Genomic DNA, 16859 nt, shown 5'->3' on the forward strand with positions numbered 1-16859 from the left:
CTGTCCCATTGCCCTGCCCTGTCCCCTGTCCCCCCCACTGGTGGTTTAGTACAGAACAAAGTACAGGGTACAGGGCGCAGGGCAGGTCTAGTGGTAGGTTGGCAGGCAGGCAAGAAGGCAGACACCCCGGCAGGCAGGCCCCCGGTACCTTATTTTAATTCTGGCAGTATCGGCAGGAGCTGTATCCAGCGCTGTATCGGCAGGAGCTTTCCGTGCTCCTTCCCCTCCCTAGCTGGACAGCTGCCTCCTCATCTCTTGTGGCAGAGCAGCACACAAGGCAGGCGCAAGCTTTTCACGCTCCTGCCTGGTCCCCGCGTCGCTCCCTGAATGACTGCTGTCAGTTCTTGCAAGTCCAGCAAGAACTGACAGCAGCCATTCAGGGAATGGTATGGGGCCAGGCAGGAACGCGAAAAGCTCATGTCTGTCTTGTGCGCCGTTCTGCCGCACGAGATGAGGAGGCAGCCATCTAGTGAGGGAGGGGCAGGAGCACGGAAAGCTCCTATTGATACAAAAAGCTCCTGTTGATACAAAAAGGTACTGGGGAGAGGGTGTGTGTTAAAAAAATTGTTATATTTGCTCCATAAGACACACCTACATTTCCACCCACTTTTGGGGGGAAAAGTACATCTTATGGAGCATAAAATACGCTATAATGCTTATATTTCTTATTTCACAGATAATAATTTGATTAACCCATTTTTTTCAGGATATGTTTTACTTTTAGAATATATTTTGATATCAAGTTATTTGATGATTACAAAATGTAATATATTTTATAATATTTATATTGGTGAAAGTGGTACCTAGAGAATGACATGGGGACAATTTGTCCCCATGAACTCTGTCTGATCCCATCCGCACAAGCCTCAAATAGCTATGATTTTATATTGAAATTATTGTATTAAAGCATAAAAAGCCACAATATTCTGTACAACTGTCATTTTATAAATCACAAACACAGAACAAGGATCAACAAAACCCTTGTCTGCCCTTTCCCCTCACAAATATCCTCTCTACTATCGAGCCAACTAAACAAGCCAAATTACTACAAAATGCTGCATAGAAAAATCATGCTAACAGAATACCTCTGTGACACACACAGAACACAAATGCCAAATCCATAACAGCTGACCAAAAATGATAAACATAAATTAAACCAAAATCCCAAGAAGCTACACCTTGCATGTACAACACCTACATAGATTTGAGGGGCCGCTGAAAGATGTGATTCCACACTTGACACTTTTCATTTCATATCATTGAAATGAAAAGTGTCAAGGAAAGTGTGGAATAACATGTAAGTTTCATGGCTCATGGCTCCGTATCATTCTCTTCTTGGTTGGGCAGGGACATTTTCAGTGGCCCCTCGTATATAAATAAAGTTGGAGTCAAAGTGGAGATACCATAATAAATGAGTTGGAGTTGAAGGTTTTATGTACCGACTCCACAGCCCTGAAAGGAGCCCCTATATTATTATAGAAATTGTCTACTCTTATTTTACAGTAAAAGAGAAAAGAGAAAACTGCCTTATGTCTAGCATTTAATAATACAGAAACTCAAGCTAAATTGTTATAACAATCTTGAGGCTAAGTAATAGAGTTTTATTCATAAATTAATCCAATTGAATCCATAAAACCTAAGCTAATGAACACTTATAGTCAGAGAGAGGAATATGTATTAATAAATTTGCAGTGAATGGACTTCATCATTCCTAACTCAGTTGATTCAAACAAAAGATTTCTTGCACAGTATCATTAGTCTGTTAAAGTGGTGTGATATTTGCATCTTATAATGCTCTAACTTATATCAAATAATGACTTTTCACGAAACATATTTCATTAAAACTTATTCAGCAAGACTTACTTTTAAGAACTTCCTCTCATTATTTGAAATACTAAGTTGGAGCAGCACAGGACACAAATATTACAACACATTAATGGACTAATGATATGGTGTAAAAAGATTTTTGTTTGAATCAACTGAGCCATCTATGTGGAAGTCCATTCATTACATATTTATTATTATACTAGTCTTTAAGCCCGTTACATTAACGGATGATAGAAAGCACAGTTACTTACCGTAACAGGTGTTATCCAGGAACAGAAGGCAGCTATTCTCACATGTGGGTGACGTCATCGACGGAGCCCGGATGCGGACGCCTCACAAGCAGACTTGCTTGAAGAAACTCGAAGTTTCGAGTCGCCCGCACCGCGCATGCACAAGTGCCTTCCCGCCCAGCGTAGGGCGCGTCTCCTCAGTTCAGATAGCTAGCAGAGAAGCCAACCAGGGGAGGTGGGTGGGTTGTGAGAATAGCTGCCTGCTGTCCCTGGATAACACCTGTTACGGTAAGTAACTGTGCTTTATCCCAGGACAAGCAGGCAGGTATTCGCACATGTGGGTGACCTCCAAGCTAACCAGAATGGGATGGTAGCAATTTAGGAGATGGATGGCAATTTAGGAGATGGTTGGCAATTTAGGAGAATAAATTTTGTAATACTGTTTGGCCAAACTGTCCATCCCGTCTGGAGAAAGTATCCAGACAATAGTGAGAAGTGAAGGTATGAACTGAGCAACTCTACAAATTTCCTCAATAGGTGTAGATCTGAGGAAAGCTACTGAAGCTGCCATAGCTCTAACCTTATGGGCTGTGTGACAAACCCAGGTCCATTTCGGGTTTTACTCATAACAAACCCAAATCCGTCCCGGGTTTTGTCCCAAACAGCAAGAGAAACCACACTGAGCCTAGGTGCAGGATTGCTGACCAGGTGACCTGCCAATTAACTGATCAAGCTGACTTCTGCTCAGACATTGATATGGAGGTAGAAGAGGCAGAGCAGGAAAAGGTTAGAGGGAAAAACTATGTACAGACCTGTCCCTGCCACTGTCAGAAGCCTAAAACCATTTGAGCAGCCTATTAGAAACAGGGTTAGGGAGAAACCTGCTTGTGGTAATAGGAAGCAGGCTGGTGTGTGGAAAACCCTTCCCCCACCTACTCAGAGTCTGTCTGTCTTTCTTTTTTTTTTCTCTCTCTCTCCTTTTCCGCTGTCTGTCTTTCTTTCTCTCTCTTTCCTTGACCACTTTCTACACTCAGGCCCAACAATTGTCCCTTTCTATTCCTTCCCTCCTTCCTTCCTATGTCCTTAGTGCCCCCAGTGCCTACTTCATATGTCCTTAGTGCCCCTTCCCATGTCCTTAGTGCTCCAGTGCCTCCTTCCCATGTCCTTAGTGCCCCAGTGCCCCCTTCCTATGTCCTTAGTGCCCCCAGTGCCTCCTTCCTATGTCCTTAGTGCTCCAGTGCCTCCTTCCCATGTCCTTAGTGCCCCCAGTGCCTCCTTCCCATGTCCTTAGTGCCCCCAGTGCCTCCTTCCTATGTCCTTAGTGCTCCAGTGCCTCCTTCCCATGTCCTTAGTGCCCCAGTGCCCCCTTCCTATGTCCTTAGTGCCCCTTCCCATGTCCTTAGTGCCCCAGTGCTTCCTTCCTATGTCCTTAGTGCCCCCAGTGCCTCCTTCCCATGTCCTTAGTGCCCCCAGTGCCTCCTTCCTACGTCCTTAGTGCTCCAGTTCCTCCTTCCTATGTCCTTAGTGCCCCTTCCCATGTACTTAGTGCCCCAGTGCCTCCTTCCTATGTCCTTAGTGCCCCTTTCCATGTCCTTAGTGCCCCCGTGTCTCTTCCCTATGTCCTTAGTGCCTCGTCCTATGTCCTTAGTGCCCCCAGTGCCTCCTTCCTATGTCCTTAGTGCTCCAGTGCCTCCTTCCTATGTCCTTAGTGCCCCTTCCCATGTCCTTAGTGCCCCAGTGCCTCCTTCCTATGTCCTTAGTGCCCCTTCCCATTTCCTTAGTGCCCCCAGTGCTCCTTCCTATATCCACCTTCACTCCTTCCAGCCTTTGTCCCACCCCCCTCCCCCGAAGCTAGCTAGCCTACCTCCCTCCATATCTGCTGCACTAAAGCCATCCTGCCTGCCTCCCTCCAGCGCCGAAGCTTGCCCCTCCCCCATGTACCAGCCCCCGCTGTTGCTACCTACCATCTGGCCTACCACCGCTTCAAACACCCCCTCCCCAGTCCATCGCTGCTGACACCCACCAAAACTAAACCAAAAGGAAAAGGGTCTGCCACACACAAACCGCCGCAGGCTCCAGCTGAACGTGTCGAACCCTGCCATGGAGCTACAGATCACGGAGGCAGGGATCACAAAGTTGTAAGTGCGCATGCGTGCTTAGGGTTTTATTATGATAGATTATTTATTGTTATTGTTGTTTTTAAATTGTATTCACATTAAATATCTCTTATATATCATATCAATTCATAATAATACAATAACATTGCAATGGAAGCAGGGCATGCAAATAGATGCAAATTCATTGAGAAAATCCTGAAAACCTATAGGATTGCAGCCCTTGAAGACTGATGTTGGACAACGCTACCTTAGAGAGTCAGGAAGTCTATCAACAGGTACCTGAAGTCATTCTGTCTAAAGCATGGAAGTGAGGGTATCCCGGAAAAGCACATAAGCATGGTTCAGAAATCCCTCTTTTATTTTGAAATTTTATCATATGAAAGCTGCAACTAAAATTGTTACTATTTATACTGTTTTACTCTGAAGAAATGCTCCCAGTGAAAACTTTTATTTTGGAACATCAAATATTGTGTAAAGTATCTCCTCATGTCAGGGTTTGCAAATACTGTATTCATATTGAGTGCCCCTAGAGGGGGCTCCATTAATATACAGGAAACTAACGTTGAAATTATTTTGGTTTTGCTACCAAATGAAAATGGCAAACTGCTAAACATGAATGAATGACTGAACATACTCAACAAAATATGCTTATAAAGAGTAACCTAATAATGTCAATATTTGGGATACAGTAAAGTTAGATGGAAGATTGAAAAAAAAAAAACCAACAACCCACAATCAGTTCATTTTCACAGGATGCTAAACAGGATAGGAATTACAAATTAACACATTGGTGTGATAAGAGAAAGCAATTAAGTTTAAAAAGAAAACAAGATACTTTCATCATTAAGTAGAATTCTTAATGAAATCCTTTAGTGCATAATATACCTTTGACAAGGTGATTGATTGCACCGTCAAGAAAAAAAAGTATATTACACAAAAAGAAATGACTTATTGTACATCTTCTTTTCTCTTTTCCCAGCACCCCCACCCTAGGACCAGCATCTTTCCCCCTGCCTCTTCCCCGTTGTACTGTATCTCTCTCTCTCTATGGATCCAGCATCTTCTTAGTCTTCCCCCCACTGTTGTCCCATAATTCTCTGCCCTTCCTCATTCCAGATTATGCCTCTCTCTCTCTCCCCTTCGTTTCCTCTAACCTCTCCTTTTGCGGTCTTGCATCTCTCTCCCTAACCCCCTGCTCCCCCCCCCCCCCGCAATGTTGTTTCATATCTTTTACCCTCCCATCCAAAATTTACAGGCACTGTATCTCTCTCTCTCCTTCCAATTCTGCTTCCCCTTCTCCCTCGTGCTGGAGTCTCTCAATCTTCTGGGCCACCAGCAGCCTCAGTAAAGAAAGCACGCTGCTTTTGACCTACCATGGAAGTCCTTCTCTCTCATACAGTTTCCTACCTACACAGAAACATGAAGTTGTAGGTAAGCAGGCCAGAGCAGGCGAAAAGCAGCATGCTTTCCTTACTGAGGCTGCTAGCGGCCCGGTAGGTTGAATTACTCCAGTTCGAGGGAGGGGGAAGCAATACCAGGCTCCCTAGAGTTGGAAGAGAGAAAAGAGATGCAGTGATTGAACAATGAATTTGCAAGTGGCAACCAAGGTTAAGGCAGCTCGTTTGGGGAAGCAATGTCCATGCTCATTTTATATATGGTTTGTGTTCACAGACATTAATGGAACTTCTGTCATTTACTCTAGATGGATAAAACTGGAAGTAATGCCAACTAGGCATTTCATGATCAGTTCATCTTAATGAGGAATAAATCATGGTGGTTGGTCCTGAGATGCAAAGGTCTACTCAGCTTAAGCATATAGAACCATCGGTTATGATAGGCTAGTTAAAGGGGAGTCTCTACATATCCATCTCCAACTACCCATATGGGTGGGCATTCAAGTGCTAGGTTGTCATGCTTTCAGAATAACCTTGCGCCACAGTTCTTTGCATGTCAATGACTTCACAGCATGTGACCAAGTTTGGGGCATTTTTATAAACTTTGATTGCTCAACTGGTTGGTGTGAGCACAAGTTTTTCTCATTAGCAGCATTTGTCTGCCGAGTTATTTTTTTACTGTGCTTTCCCCCCAGTTAGAGGAGCCAATGATTTGAACACTTTGGAGCCTTCTTGTGGCTCTTTGGTCAAGCTGGGCTGTGTTCTCAGCTTGTTAATTCTGAGGCTAATTTTGTTTCAGGTTAATAATTTGTGTTTTCCACACTGGTCCCTGCAAACTTTAGTTGCCAAGTGGGAGTTTATATTAGGTAATTAATTTTTGGCAATATTACTGTTTTTGTAACTATTACTTCACAGCAAGCGTTCAAAAATTCCATGCCAATATATATACTTTGGTACACCAACTTGGATCAATAATGTTGTCAGCTGAATTTTCTAAGATAATTATAATAACAAAGCTCAGGCCTGGCCTGAACAAAGCCCAATTTGACCTAAATTTCATACATTCTTCAGCCCCAGAACTTCTCCAAAATTATAAAAATATTTGCATTTGGAAATAAAGAAGTCTAGTAAATGATGGCAGATGAAAACTTGTATGTTCTATCCAGTTTGCCTAATAAGACAGCCAGAGTTGTGTCAGCTGCTCTGTGCAGCCCATTTAATTATGCTTTGATACCATGCTCTTTCAGTATAGGAATCATTTTCAGATTCCTTCACTGTTTTTGTCCCCACCACCTCCATCATGCATCCAGTATCCTCTCCATTCCAAAGCCTACCACCCTGCGACTTCAATTAATGTCCTCTAATTCTATTGCTTCCTCATCTTTGCAAAAGATCTGTTTTTATATTAGTACTTTTTAAGTATTTAAACATCTATATCATATCTCCCCTGTTCTTCCTTTCCTTTAGAGTATACATATTCAGATCTTCAAGTCTCTTTTCATATGTCTTTTGATACAAACCCTGTACTATTTTTGTTGCTAAGGACATAAAGAGACTTGAAGCAGTTCAGAGAAATACAAGATAAGACCTCCAGAACTGAACACAATACTCCAAGTGAGGCCTAACCAATGATTTGTTCAGGGACATTAATGCTTCCTTTCCTTTGCTGGTTATGCCTTTCTCTATGCAGCCTAGCTTTCTTCTGGCTTTGATCAGCACCTTAAGCACCAGGTCTAAGTCTACATAGGTTGCCTAAAAAAAATCAACACTGGACTAGTGTGGTGTTAAGCACGATTCTATAAAAGTTAGGCAGACTGCATAGAATCACACTTAGGGCTCCTTTTACTAAAGTGCGCTAGTGTTTTAAGCGCACGCACAAGATTAATAATAATAATAACAGCTTATATACCGCAATACCGTGAAGTTCTATGCGGTTTACAAAGATTAAGCAAATTGATTGACTTTAAGAGGGGAGATTAGTGCACGCTAGCTGAAAAATTACTGCCTGCTTAAAAGGAGGCGGTAGCGGCTAGTGCGCGCTAAAACTGCTAGCGCACCTTTGTAAAAGGAGCCCTTAGTGCTACCTAAGTGGCAGTAGGCAGTGCTATGTATGCTTTTAGGTGCATCCTATTTATGCCAAGAATCTTGGCCTAAATGCATCGGTCTAATTTGTACGCTCAAAGATGCCTAAGTCGAAAACAGGTGTATAACTATAAATCACACCCTCTTTTAGGTAGCCACTTTGTGCTATGTGCCTACAAAGTTGTGTGCCTAACTTTCAATTAAATCTAATTAATATCAATTATAAGTTAATTGCCAATTATTAGTGCCAATTAAGCCTATTAATCAATTAAGTCAGGTGCCTATATCAGCTAGGCGCACCAATGTAAGTGCCTAACTTTAGGAGAACATTATAGAGTTTGGGGGTGGGAAAAGCCTCTGCTATTGGGGGCAAGTCTTAATTGACCTGCCATGGCCCATGATGGCTGAAACGGTTCTACCTGACCAGACGTGGCAAGACCCTGAAAACTGCAATAAACACTTTCTGTATTGACGTTATGGCTAATGAGACTCATAAAACGCCAAAGTAAAACTAATAAGGAGCGCTACAACAAAGAAAAGAGCTCAAAAATATCTTTATCAACATAAGTTGAACCAAAAACACTATAACATTCCTTAGTAATGCTTCAAAAATATTTTTTGTAAAATCTTATGCAGTGGTGCCTTTAGGCGTTGTCAGATAATAGTTAGAACAATGAACATCTCTATTTTAATATTTTTAAATTTTGTATGTAAATGTATTAGAATATCTCATTATAACATACAATTGATGTTTATTTTAACATACTGTATATATTAAGATAACATCTTTGTGTGCTAAGATAACATTTTTCTTTCACAGTCGCTATCCTGGGGGAAGAAGGTGGAGGGAGAGAAAGAGGGAAAGGTGATGGGGTGAAGAAAGAGAAGTTATTCACCTATGGGTATGAATGGAAAGGACAAGAATAAAAATGATGGACTAGGGGGTGAGGGAAGGAACAAAGAGAAATGATGGGACTTGGGGTAGATTGAAGGGAAGAAAGAAAGAAGTGATAGAAGGGGGGATAAAAAGGTGATGGGGAGGGAAGAAAGAAAAAAAATTATGGCTCTGGGGGTATAAGGGAGGGAAGAAGAGAGAAATGATGGAGGGGAAGGAAGAAAGAAAGAGAAATGGTAGACCCAATGGAGGGAAGAAAGAGAAAGAAGGTCTCAGAAAGGAGTAGAGAAGAAAGAAGGAGGAAAGCAATAGAGAGATGCCTTTGACCGTTTGGCACTGGCACTGCAAGTTGGACTGTGAACATTGAGGAGGAGGGGCTGGGGAAGTAGCCTAGTTTTTTAAAAAAGTGCCATTTGCAAATAAATGTTTAATTCTGCAGAAGGGAACAGTTTGTCTTCTAAGATGGTAATCCTGGAGTGAACAATTACTGTAGTTGAAGAGGAATGGGATGGGCAAAGGATAAAACAGTAGGTGTAGCAAGAGATTTTGGGCGGACCATGGAGTGGAGCAAGGGAAGAGCATGGGTGGGGCATGAGGTGGGGCAAGTGTTGGGTTTTTCTCTAGTAAAAAGTTGGCAACCCTACAAGGGATACAGGTAGGCTTGGGGGAGGGGGAGTGTTTTTTGCCACGGGCTGGGAGGAGGAGGGAGGGGGAAGGAGGGAAAGAGGGGGGACATTGTTACGGGGGAGGCGGAAGGGGCCTTGGGAGCTCTTAAAAAAAAACAAAACCAAAACAAGTTATGTAAGTGCTATCCCAATATATAAGACTAGCACCTAATTTAGGATAGCTTTTGAGCTGTCCCAGTGCCACCTCTGACCTGCTCACTTTTTAGTTGGGCAGTCTGTGGGGATATTCAGTGGCACTTTCTGATTAAACGCTGCTGAAAATCCCCACTTAGGCACTGGAAAGTGATTTAGGCAGGCAGGATAGACTCCCTAGCAGATAATTGCATGGGGGCATGTACCTGTGGAGGGGCATGGACAAGTCAGGAGCATGCTAATGGGGGAATTCTATATATGGCGCTGAACATTAGATGCTACTTCTATAATGAATGTTTGCCGCAGAAAAGTGTTCTAATGGACACAAGGCACTGAAATAGGGCAGAAACAGCAGATCTGCTCAAAAACACACTTACAGTATGCATCCATTTATAGAATAACGCCTACTTGTTTCTGTGCCATGGGAGGGCCATAGGTGGGGCAGAGGTGTTCCCCTAAAATGTGTGCAGTGTTATAGAACGGTGTGCATCTGTGCCGAACATGCGTGTTGGAATTCACACCTGTTTTCAGTATAACTCCTCAAGCCCAAAGTTGAGTGCAGATTCTGGTACTACACATTACTTTTTAAACCCACATCAGAGGGAAGGCTTCCGGCTCAGCCGTGGGAGGCAAGTAGGAGCCGCCGCCCGTGGCTTTGTGCAGAGAAACGGCTGCAGCAGGAAGGAGGAGGGAGCCAACCAGAAGGTAAACACCCGCCAGAGAAAGGCAGGTACTTGAGGCACAGAATGGAGGGAGGGAGAGGGGCGCGTTGCGACTCGGGAGAAAGAGGAGCACATTGGAACTCAGGAGGGAGAGAGAGGGGCGCATTGGGACACCAAAGGTAGAATAGAACCTCCGTTCATAAGTATGAGTCTGACATACGTTGGATGTTCATAAAATGGGGACTGCCTGTAAATAAACTGTTGTTTTCATCCCAGTTACCCTCTGGCTCCTGTCTGCTTCTTGCCATCCAAAAGAGGGTGAGGCTGGTGATTGACTGGAGCCTCGGAAAGTTGCCCTCCTCAGGCCTATCAGATATGTCCAGCCTCGGCCTACGCCCAAGCTCAAATGTGAAACAGAGAGTGACTGTGACTACCGTCATTGTAGCATCAAGACAAGTGTTTCATCTTTTTGTGAACCCTGGTGTTGGGCAGGTGTCCCCGCCCCTGACCTGGCCAGACAGAGCTCTATGCCGTGTGGAGTGGCGGGTAGCACGAGACTAGGGTTATATATATTATAAAACTAAGAATAGGAGTTCTATTTCTCAAATTAATATTAAAAGAAATAATAGTTGAAATACAAATGTGTTCACTGATTTTGTATTGAAGAGTCAGCTTCAAAAATCAAAGTTCAAAAAGAGCTTGTCTGGGCTATAAAGACACCAACCACCTCTAGAGTACGATCACACTCCAGTTTACCAAACAGAGCTGTTTCCTGTGTGAAGTAATTAATGGAATTAATGACATTATCTTCATTATATAATTTGCATAGCCTTCATTTAAGAAAAATAATGAAGCATAAAAACTTGCTTGCAGAATTAAATGACAAGCAGTGAATAATTACCAGTGAATGAGTGAATCTTGTATTTCTCTCAATTGCTTTATGTCATTTTTTTTTGTAGGTAAAATTATTCTTGTACATCTAGCATGTACCAGTAGCAATTAGCCCTCTATGATTTCACTTAGTTTCCTTTCAGCTTTACTTTGTATAAGTATATATTTGTACTCTATATACAAAACACAAGGGGCCCTTCTACTAAGCTGCACTTATAAATGGGCTTAGTGCACCCTTACGCAGGTCTTATCGGCATGCTACATTCATTTCTAGCAGGACCCTAAAATAGCCCTTTTTTTCTATTTTGTGTCATTTCTGGCTATGTGGCAATGTTACCATTAGTGCATAGGGCATTTGAAAACATTGAATGCAGGAGCACTTGCTGCCTGGATTCTGTAAATGGCATTGGTATTGGAAGTGTGAGAGGTCTCACCGGTTTGATAACTTTGAAAAGGACTAAATGATGTATGGGGCTATTCTCGTTTAGACTTTGGTATGGTGCTGGTCACCTATGAGATACAGCCCGAGCCATAATCTCCCGTCCGCACACTAAGGGCTCATACTGATGTCCTTTATTTAAATAACTAGTCTTTAAGCCAATTACATTAACGGGTGCTAGAAAGCAGCCCTCTTTCCCTCTCCCCCTCCTCCCTAATTGTCTCTCCGTAGCCCCCCTTCTGTCTTCCCCCTAAGCAAAATGATCTGCCTCCCAGCACACCCCTCCCCCCGAAGCAGCCCCCTTTCCCTCTACCCCTCCAATTCCTCCCTGACAGTGTCTCCGTGGTCCCCCTTCCGTCTCCCCTCCCAAGAAAAGCTGTCTGCTGCCCAGCACACCCCTCCCCGCCAAAGCAGACCCCTTTCCCTCTACCCCTCCAATTCCTCCCTGACTGTCTCTCCGTGGCCCCCCATTTTGTCTCCCCCCCAAGCAAAGCTATCTACCTCCCAGCACACCCCTCCCCCAAAGCAGACCCCTTTCCCTCTGGCCCTCCAGTTCCTCCCTGACTGTGTTTCCGTGGCCCCCCTTCTGTCTCCCCCCCCCCAAGCAAAGCTGTCTGCCTCCAAGCACACCCCTCCCCCAAAGCAGGCCCCTTTCCCTCTCCCGCTCCAGTTCCTCCCTGTCTCTCTGTGGTCCCCCTTCTGTCTCCCCCCCCAAGCAAAGCTGTCTGCCTCCAAGCACAGCCCTTCCCCAAAGCAGGCCCCTTTCCCTCTCCAGCTCCAGTTCCTCCCTGTCTCTCCATGGCCCCCCTTCTGTCTCCCCCCCAAGCAAAGCTGTGTGCCTCCAAGCACACCCTTACCCCAAAGCAGGCCCCTTTCCCTCTCCAGCTCCAGTTCCTCCCTGTCTCTCCGTGGCCCCCCTTCTGTCTCCCCCCCAAGCAAAGCTGTGTGCCTCCAAGCACACCCTTACCCCAAAGCAGGCCCCTTTCCCTCTTCCTCTTCCTTCTTCCCAGTTCCTCCCTGTCTCTTTGTGGCTCACGCGATTTTTTCTTCTCGCGGTCTGGCCAGCTCCCCTAGTCCCTTGCCGCCGCCACCCCCTTCCCTTCCCGCAGTCGACAAACCTCTTGCCTCCAGCAGCCGCCGCAGCACTGTAAACACGCTGCTTCGCGGCCTCTACTGCCCCGATTTTCTCTTCCGTGTCCCTGAGGACGTCATCAGAGAAACGGAAGAGCAAATGAAGGCAGTAGAGGCCGCGAAGCAGCGTGTTTACAGTGCTGCGGCGGCTGCTGGAGGCAAGAGGTTTGTCGACCGCGGGAAGGGAAGGGGGTGGCGGCGGCGGCAAAGGACTAAGGTAGCCGGCCAGACCGCGAGAAGGGTGGGCTGAGAGGAACCCGGGACCGTTGCAGAGGCTCGTTGCACAGTGTAAATACAGTTGCTCAGTGTGAGGCTTCCTTCGCTCTTCCGGGTCTGCATTATGACTCCTCAACGCACCATCTAGCGCATGCGCAGTCGTGCGGCCACATCCCGACAGAAAAGGGATCAGGGAACATGTTTCGCTACTGCGCATGCGCGGGCTAGCATTTTATTATTTAAGATTATTTGTATTGATTTTGTATTTTTCCAGGTTCAGACATCCTCCCGAGGGATTAAGCATGTTAGCCAATTATATATTGGATTTTATCCTGAACTTTATTGGCTATACTATTGTCCTTAGGGTTATATATTTTTTGTACCATTATTGGTAGCTACCTTAAAAATGGCTGCCAATGGCATGCCAAACATGCAATGGTGCTGTTTACAGTATCATGGCTACATGAAAGGTAGGCGCCGGAAATGTCTATATTTCTGGTGCATACCTTTCACCGATACTTCCGGTGTTAACCACGCCTACAGTGGTGTTGGGCATCATAAGGCACATCTGTAGGTATGATAAAGACGCTCTTTTTGGAGGTGCCCGTAGGTGTCTCCATTTTTTAACGTTAACTATATATATGCCACAACTATGATACTCAATTATATTGTATCTCACAGTAGAACATCAAAATTTATCAAAATGTTAAACCCAAACTCACAACTCATGGAGCCACATGTCTATAATGTTAATTTCTTAATTTTGTATTTATATATATATATTTTTGTATGGACCTTCATAGTGCAGCCAGGCACATTATACTGCCGATTGCCAACATCTTTGTCAGTCCAGCTTTTTTTGATTTTTATTACTTTCAACAATTTTTTACTTCATATTTTTCCATTGAAGCTTATTTATAAAATCAATCCCACTTAGCTTTATCGTGGATTATCTCTTATCATTTATACCACCTCTCCCAACATGCATGTTTCAAATGAAACTTTTCTTCAGGGTCGAGGGGAACATTTCAGGGAGCTTGTGTCTGCCATACGACATTGCTGAGATTTGCAATTAGTGTTTTAAAGGCATTTTAATTGGTTTTTAATTGATGCTGGCAATTAGTGTGCCAATAAAACCAATTAAGATAGGGGTGCTTTCCGCCGCCTAATTTAGGGCGCAGTTTTTAGAATCAGGCCCTAAGGGCTTCTGCGTTATGGATGCACTAAGAGCATGCCCATTCTTTGCCTTTGACATGCCCCTCCCATAAAAAATACAGAAAAAATAAATAGTGTACACTTAGACCTGGATTGTATAGCTGGCATCGTTGTTGGTGGTTACCTTAAAAACGGCTGCCGATTGTAGGTCAATCAAGCAATGGTGTCGGGTACAGGGCATCAGAACATTTACCTCGTTGACATGCGCTAAAAACTTCTAGCGCTGTTTAGTAAAAGGACCTATGTTTTCTTATATTTTTAAATGTATTTTGGAACCTGCTTTATATTTTGGATGTATTTTGGAACCTGCTTTGTATTTTGGAACCTGCTTTGTTATATTTTTAAATGTATTTTGGAACCTGCTTAAGCATATTCATTGTGGATCTCTTGAAACCCTGACCTGGTTGTGGCCCTTGAGAAACAGAGCTGCCCACACCTGCTCTAATCCTTGGTTGGCCCATGTGCCTAATGCCCCGCCCATAGGAAGGGCCTTAGGCAATTGGCCTAATTCTGGTTGGCCCAGGTGTCTAAGGCCCCTCCTATGGGCGGGCCTTAGGTGCCTGGGCCAATCAGGCCCTAGGCCCCTCTCTGGTGTATCCCACAATGCACTAGGAAGGGACAGGCATGCCATTCCGAGGATGGCAGGCCTGCCGGCCGGCTGGACACCAGACCCGTCCGTCTGTCCGTCCAACTTTAAGGTTAGTTAAGGGGTGTCCGGGGTAGTGGGGGGGGGGTTGGAGTAGTGGGGGGCGTTCTTGGGGGGGGGTTATGCCTTCGGCAGGAGGGCCTGGGCTGCCTCCTGCCAGTATTCGGGTTTGTCGGGGGGGGGGAGTGCTGGCAGAAGAAATTGGATATTTCTTCTGCTGGTTTGCAGCAGTTTGGGGGGGGGGGATCGCGATTGTGGCAGGATAGATTAGGAATCTCTTCTGCCACGATCATTGCGGTGAGGGTGGACAGGTTCCCTGGGCTGGAACTTATACCTGTTTTGACTTGGTCTAAGTCAAAACATATAAGTTCCGTCTGGCAACCTGTCAACTCTTTTGGTTATGGCTGCCAGATGACTAAGTCTAGGTTAGCCTACCTCCCGCCTTTTTCCCTTCCTTCAAAAATGCCTCTTTTTGTTCTAGGCATTCAGAGACAGGGTAAAGGCCTAAACTGGTTTTAGATACGTCTAAAACCAGCTTTGATCTGTCTTTTTGATCGTCCAAGTACCGACTTAGGCCACTTTTTGAACTTTGTTTTTATTATTATGAGCCCCTTGGCCTATAACTGAGTAAATCTTTTCTTCTTTGCTATGTTTCTTTAGACACATGAAGAAAAACACGTGGTAATATTAAACAGCAATTGAAATAGTAATAAAGGGTCTACAGGCAATTCTTGAGGACTGTGAGTGAAGACCACGTTCTTAAGATTCTTTCATGAAATGTCTTAAAATATGTAAATGATCTTACCATTCTTGTCAGCTCTTCTCAATATCTGTAAGAAATTGAAATGAAAAATATTAAAGTTCTGCTGTTGCTCGAGCGATAGATTCATTTAAAATAAAGTGACGTTTGGTCTTTACCATTGCTTCTTTTACAAAGCACAATCAATATGCTTAAAGACTACCTGCACAATATTCATATTCAAGGCTGCCATCTATCTCCAACACACTACACATTCTTCAATTGTCTGCTCTCAAGCTACATAACTTTGAAATTCAAGCAACAAAATCAACTGTTGTAAAGAATAGGCAACATCGAGGTCCAGATTCTCTAAATGTTGCCATTGTCAGCGGCCACTTTAAAAGTGGTCGCCGATCACATGACAATCACACAACGGGGCTGTATAGAGAATGGCGCCTCTGGCAAAGGTAAGCGTCAAAAACGTAAGCCAGGGTTTTCAAGGCCTACATTTCCTGTGCCTACCTTTGAGGTGAATCATGCCTCTGGAGGCACTTACTGGCACCTAATGCAACTTCTGGCATTAGCCATGCCTAAACTGGCATTATCCGCTCATAGGTGCCTCTGGAGGTGTGATTCTGGCGCCATATGTTTAGACACTGATAGGCGCCTTGAAATTTTATTTAAGTACCATTTGAAACTGATTTTTTCTTTTAACTGAGGCGCCAGTAAGGCGCTTATTGGCGCCTCAGTTAAGGCACCGTTTATAGAATTTCCCTCTGAGTTTCTAATGCTTGTTTGGAAAGTTGCTGACTAAAAGTATAATTAGAAAAGTCTTCTTTAAGGCTAGCTCACTGGCAAATGCTCTGCAAAGGTTGAAAGGGGATTCCTTATAAGCCAGTAACAGCTAGGTCCATGAAGTTGTCTGGAATCCAAAAAAGGCCACAGTGGTCGTAGACTGACCTTTCCATTGGATGGCAACCTTAAGAGAAACCCTGCATATATCTGGAGAGATAGCTAGTCTGCTGTCACCTAAATGGGTCTCCCCTCACATAAGGGACAATGGAAACCCCAATTTAATTTTTATTATATATTATTTCTAAAATTTCTAAACCGCTTGAACCAAAGCGGTTTCCATATAAAACATTCATATTTCATCAGACACTACTTAATCTGATCAGTAAGGTATGTTTGATCTCCAAAATAAAGTCTACAACTGTTCATGAAGGTACAAAAGGTACTCTAATCTCCTGAAAAACGGTCTGAAAAGGGCACCTTACAATCCTGAACAAGTACAGGGCTCACAGCTAATTTGTACTTGTACAGATGCTGAAACAGGAAGCTGCAGTCTCGACATATGCTAGGACCTCTGACTGAGTTCTTTGCAAATCTAAAATAGCTTACACCATCATTGTGATCATTTGGGAGTCAACTGCAGAAGTTGAGTTGGGCATCCCTCCTGCCAGTGAAGAGGGGTTCGGGGGGGGGGGAGGGGCAGAAGGAGAGATTGGGCTGTGTAACTGTGTGCTGTGTCCATGCTCTGCCCAACTCTACCAATGT

The 16859-nt window shown here is 44.2% G+C and overlaps 1 protein-coding gene across 7 annotated transcripts in view; it reads right to left on the reverse strand.

The window, feature by feature from the left end:
- The window catches only part of NECAB1 (N-terminal EF-hand calcium binding protein 1), a 319716-nt gene that overhangs the window by 223144 nt on the left and 79713 nt on the right, over positions 1 to 16859 (reverse strand). For all 7 annotated transcript variants that reach the window (XR_004538301.1, XR_004538300.1, XR_004538299.1 and 4 more), the window contains one exon: positions 15369 to 15393. Coding sequence is in view for 1 of the 7 variants with exons in the window: in XM_033933237.1 (XP_033789128.1) it covers positions 15369 to 15393 (25 nt within the window). In the remaining 6 variants the exon portion in view is untranslated. The remainder of the gene's footprint in view (positions 1 to 15368; positions 15394 to 16859) is intronic.

Source organism: Geotrypetes seraphini, chromosome 2 (assembly GCF_902459505.1).
Source record: "Geotrypetes seraphini chromosome 2, aGeoSer1.1, whole genome shotgun sequence".
NCBI classification, from domain to species: domain Eukaryota; kingdom Metazoa; phylum Chordata; class Amphibia; order Gymnophiona; family Dermophiidae; genus Geotrypetes; species Geotrypetes seraphini.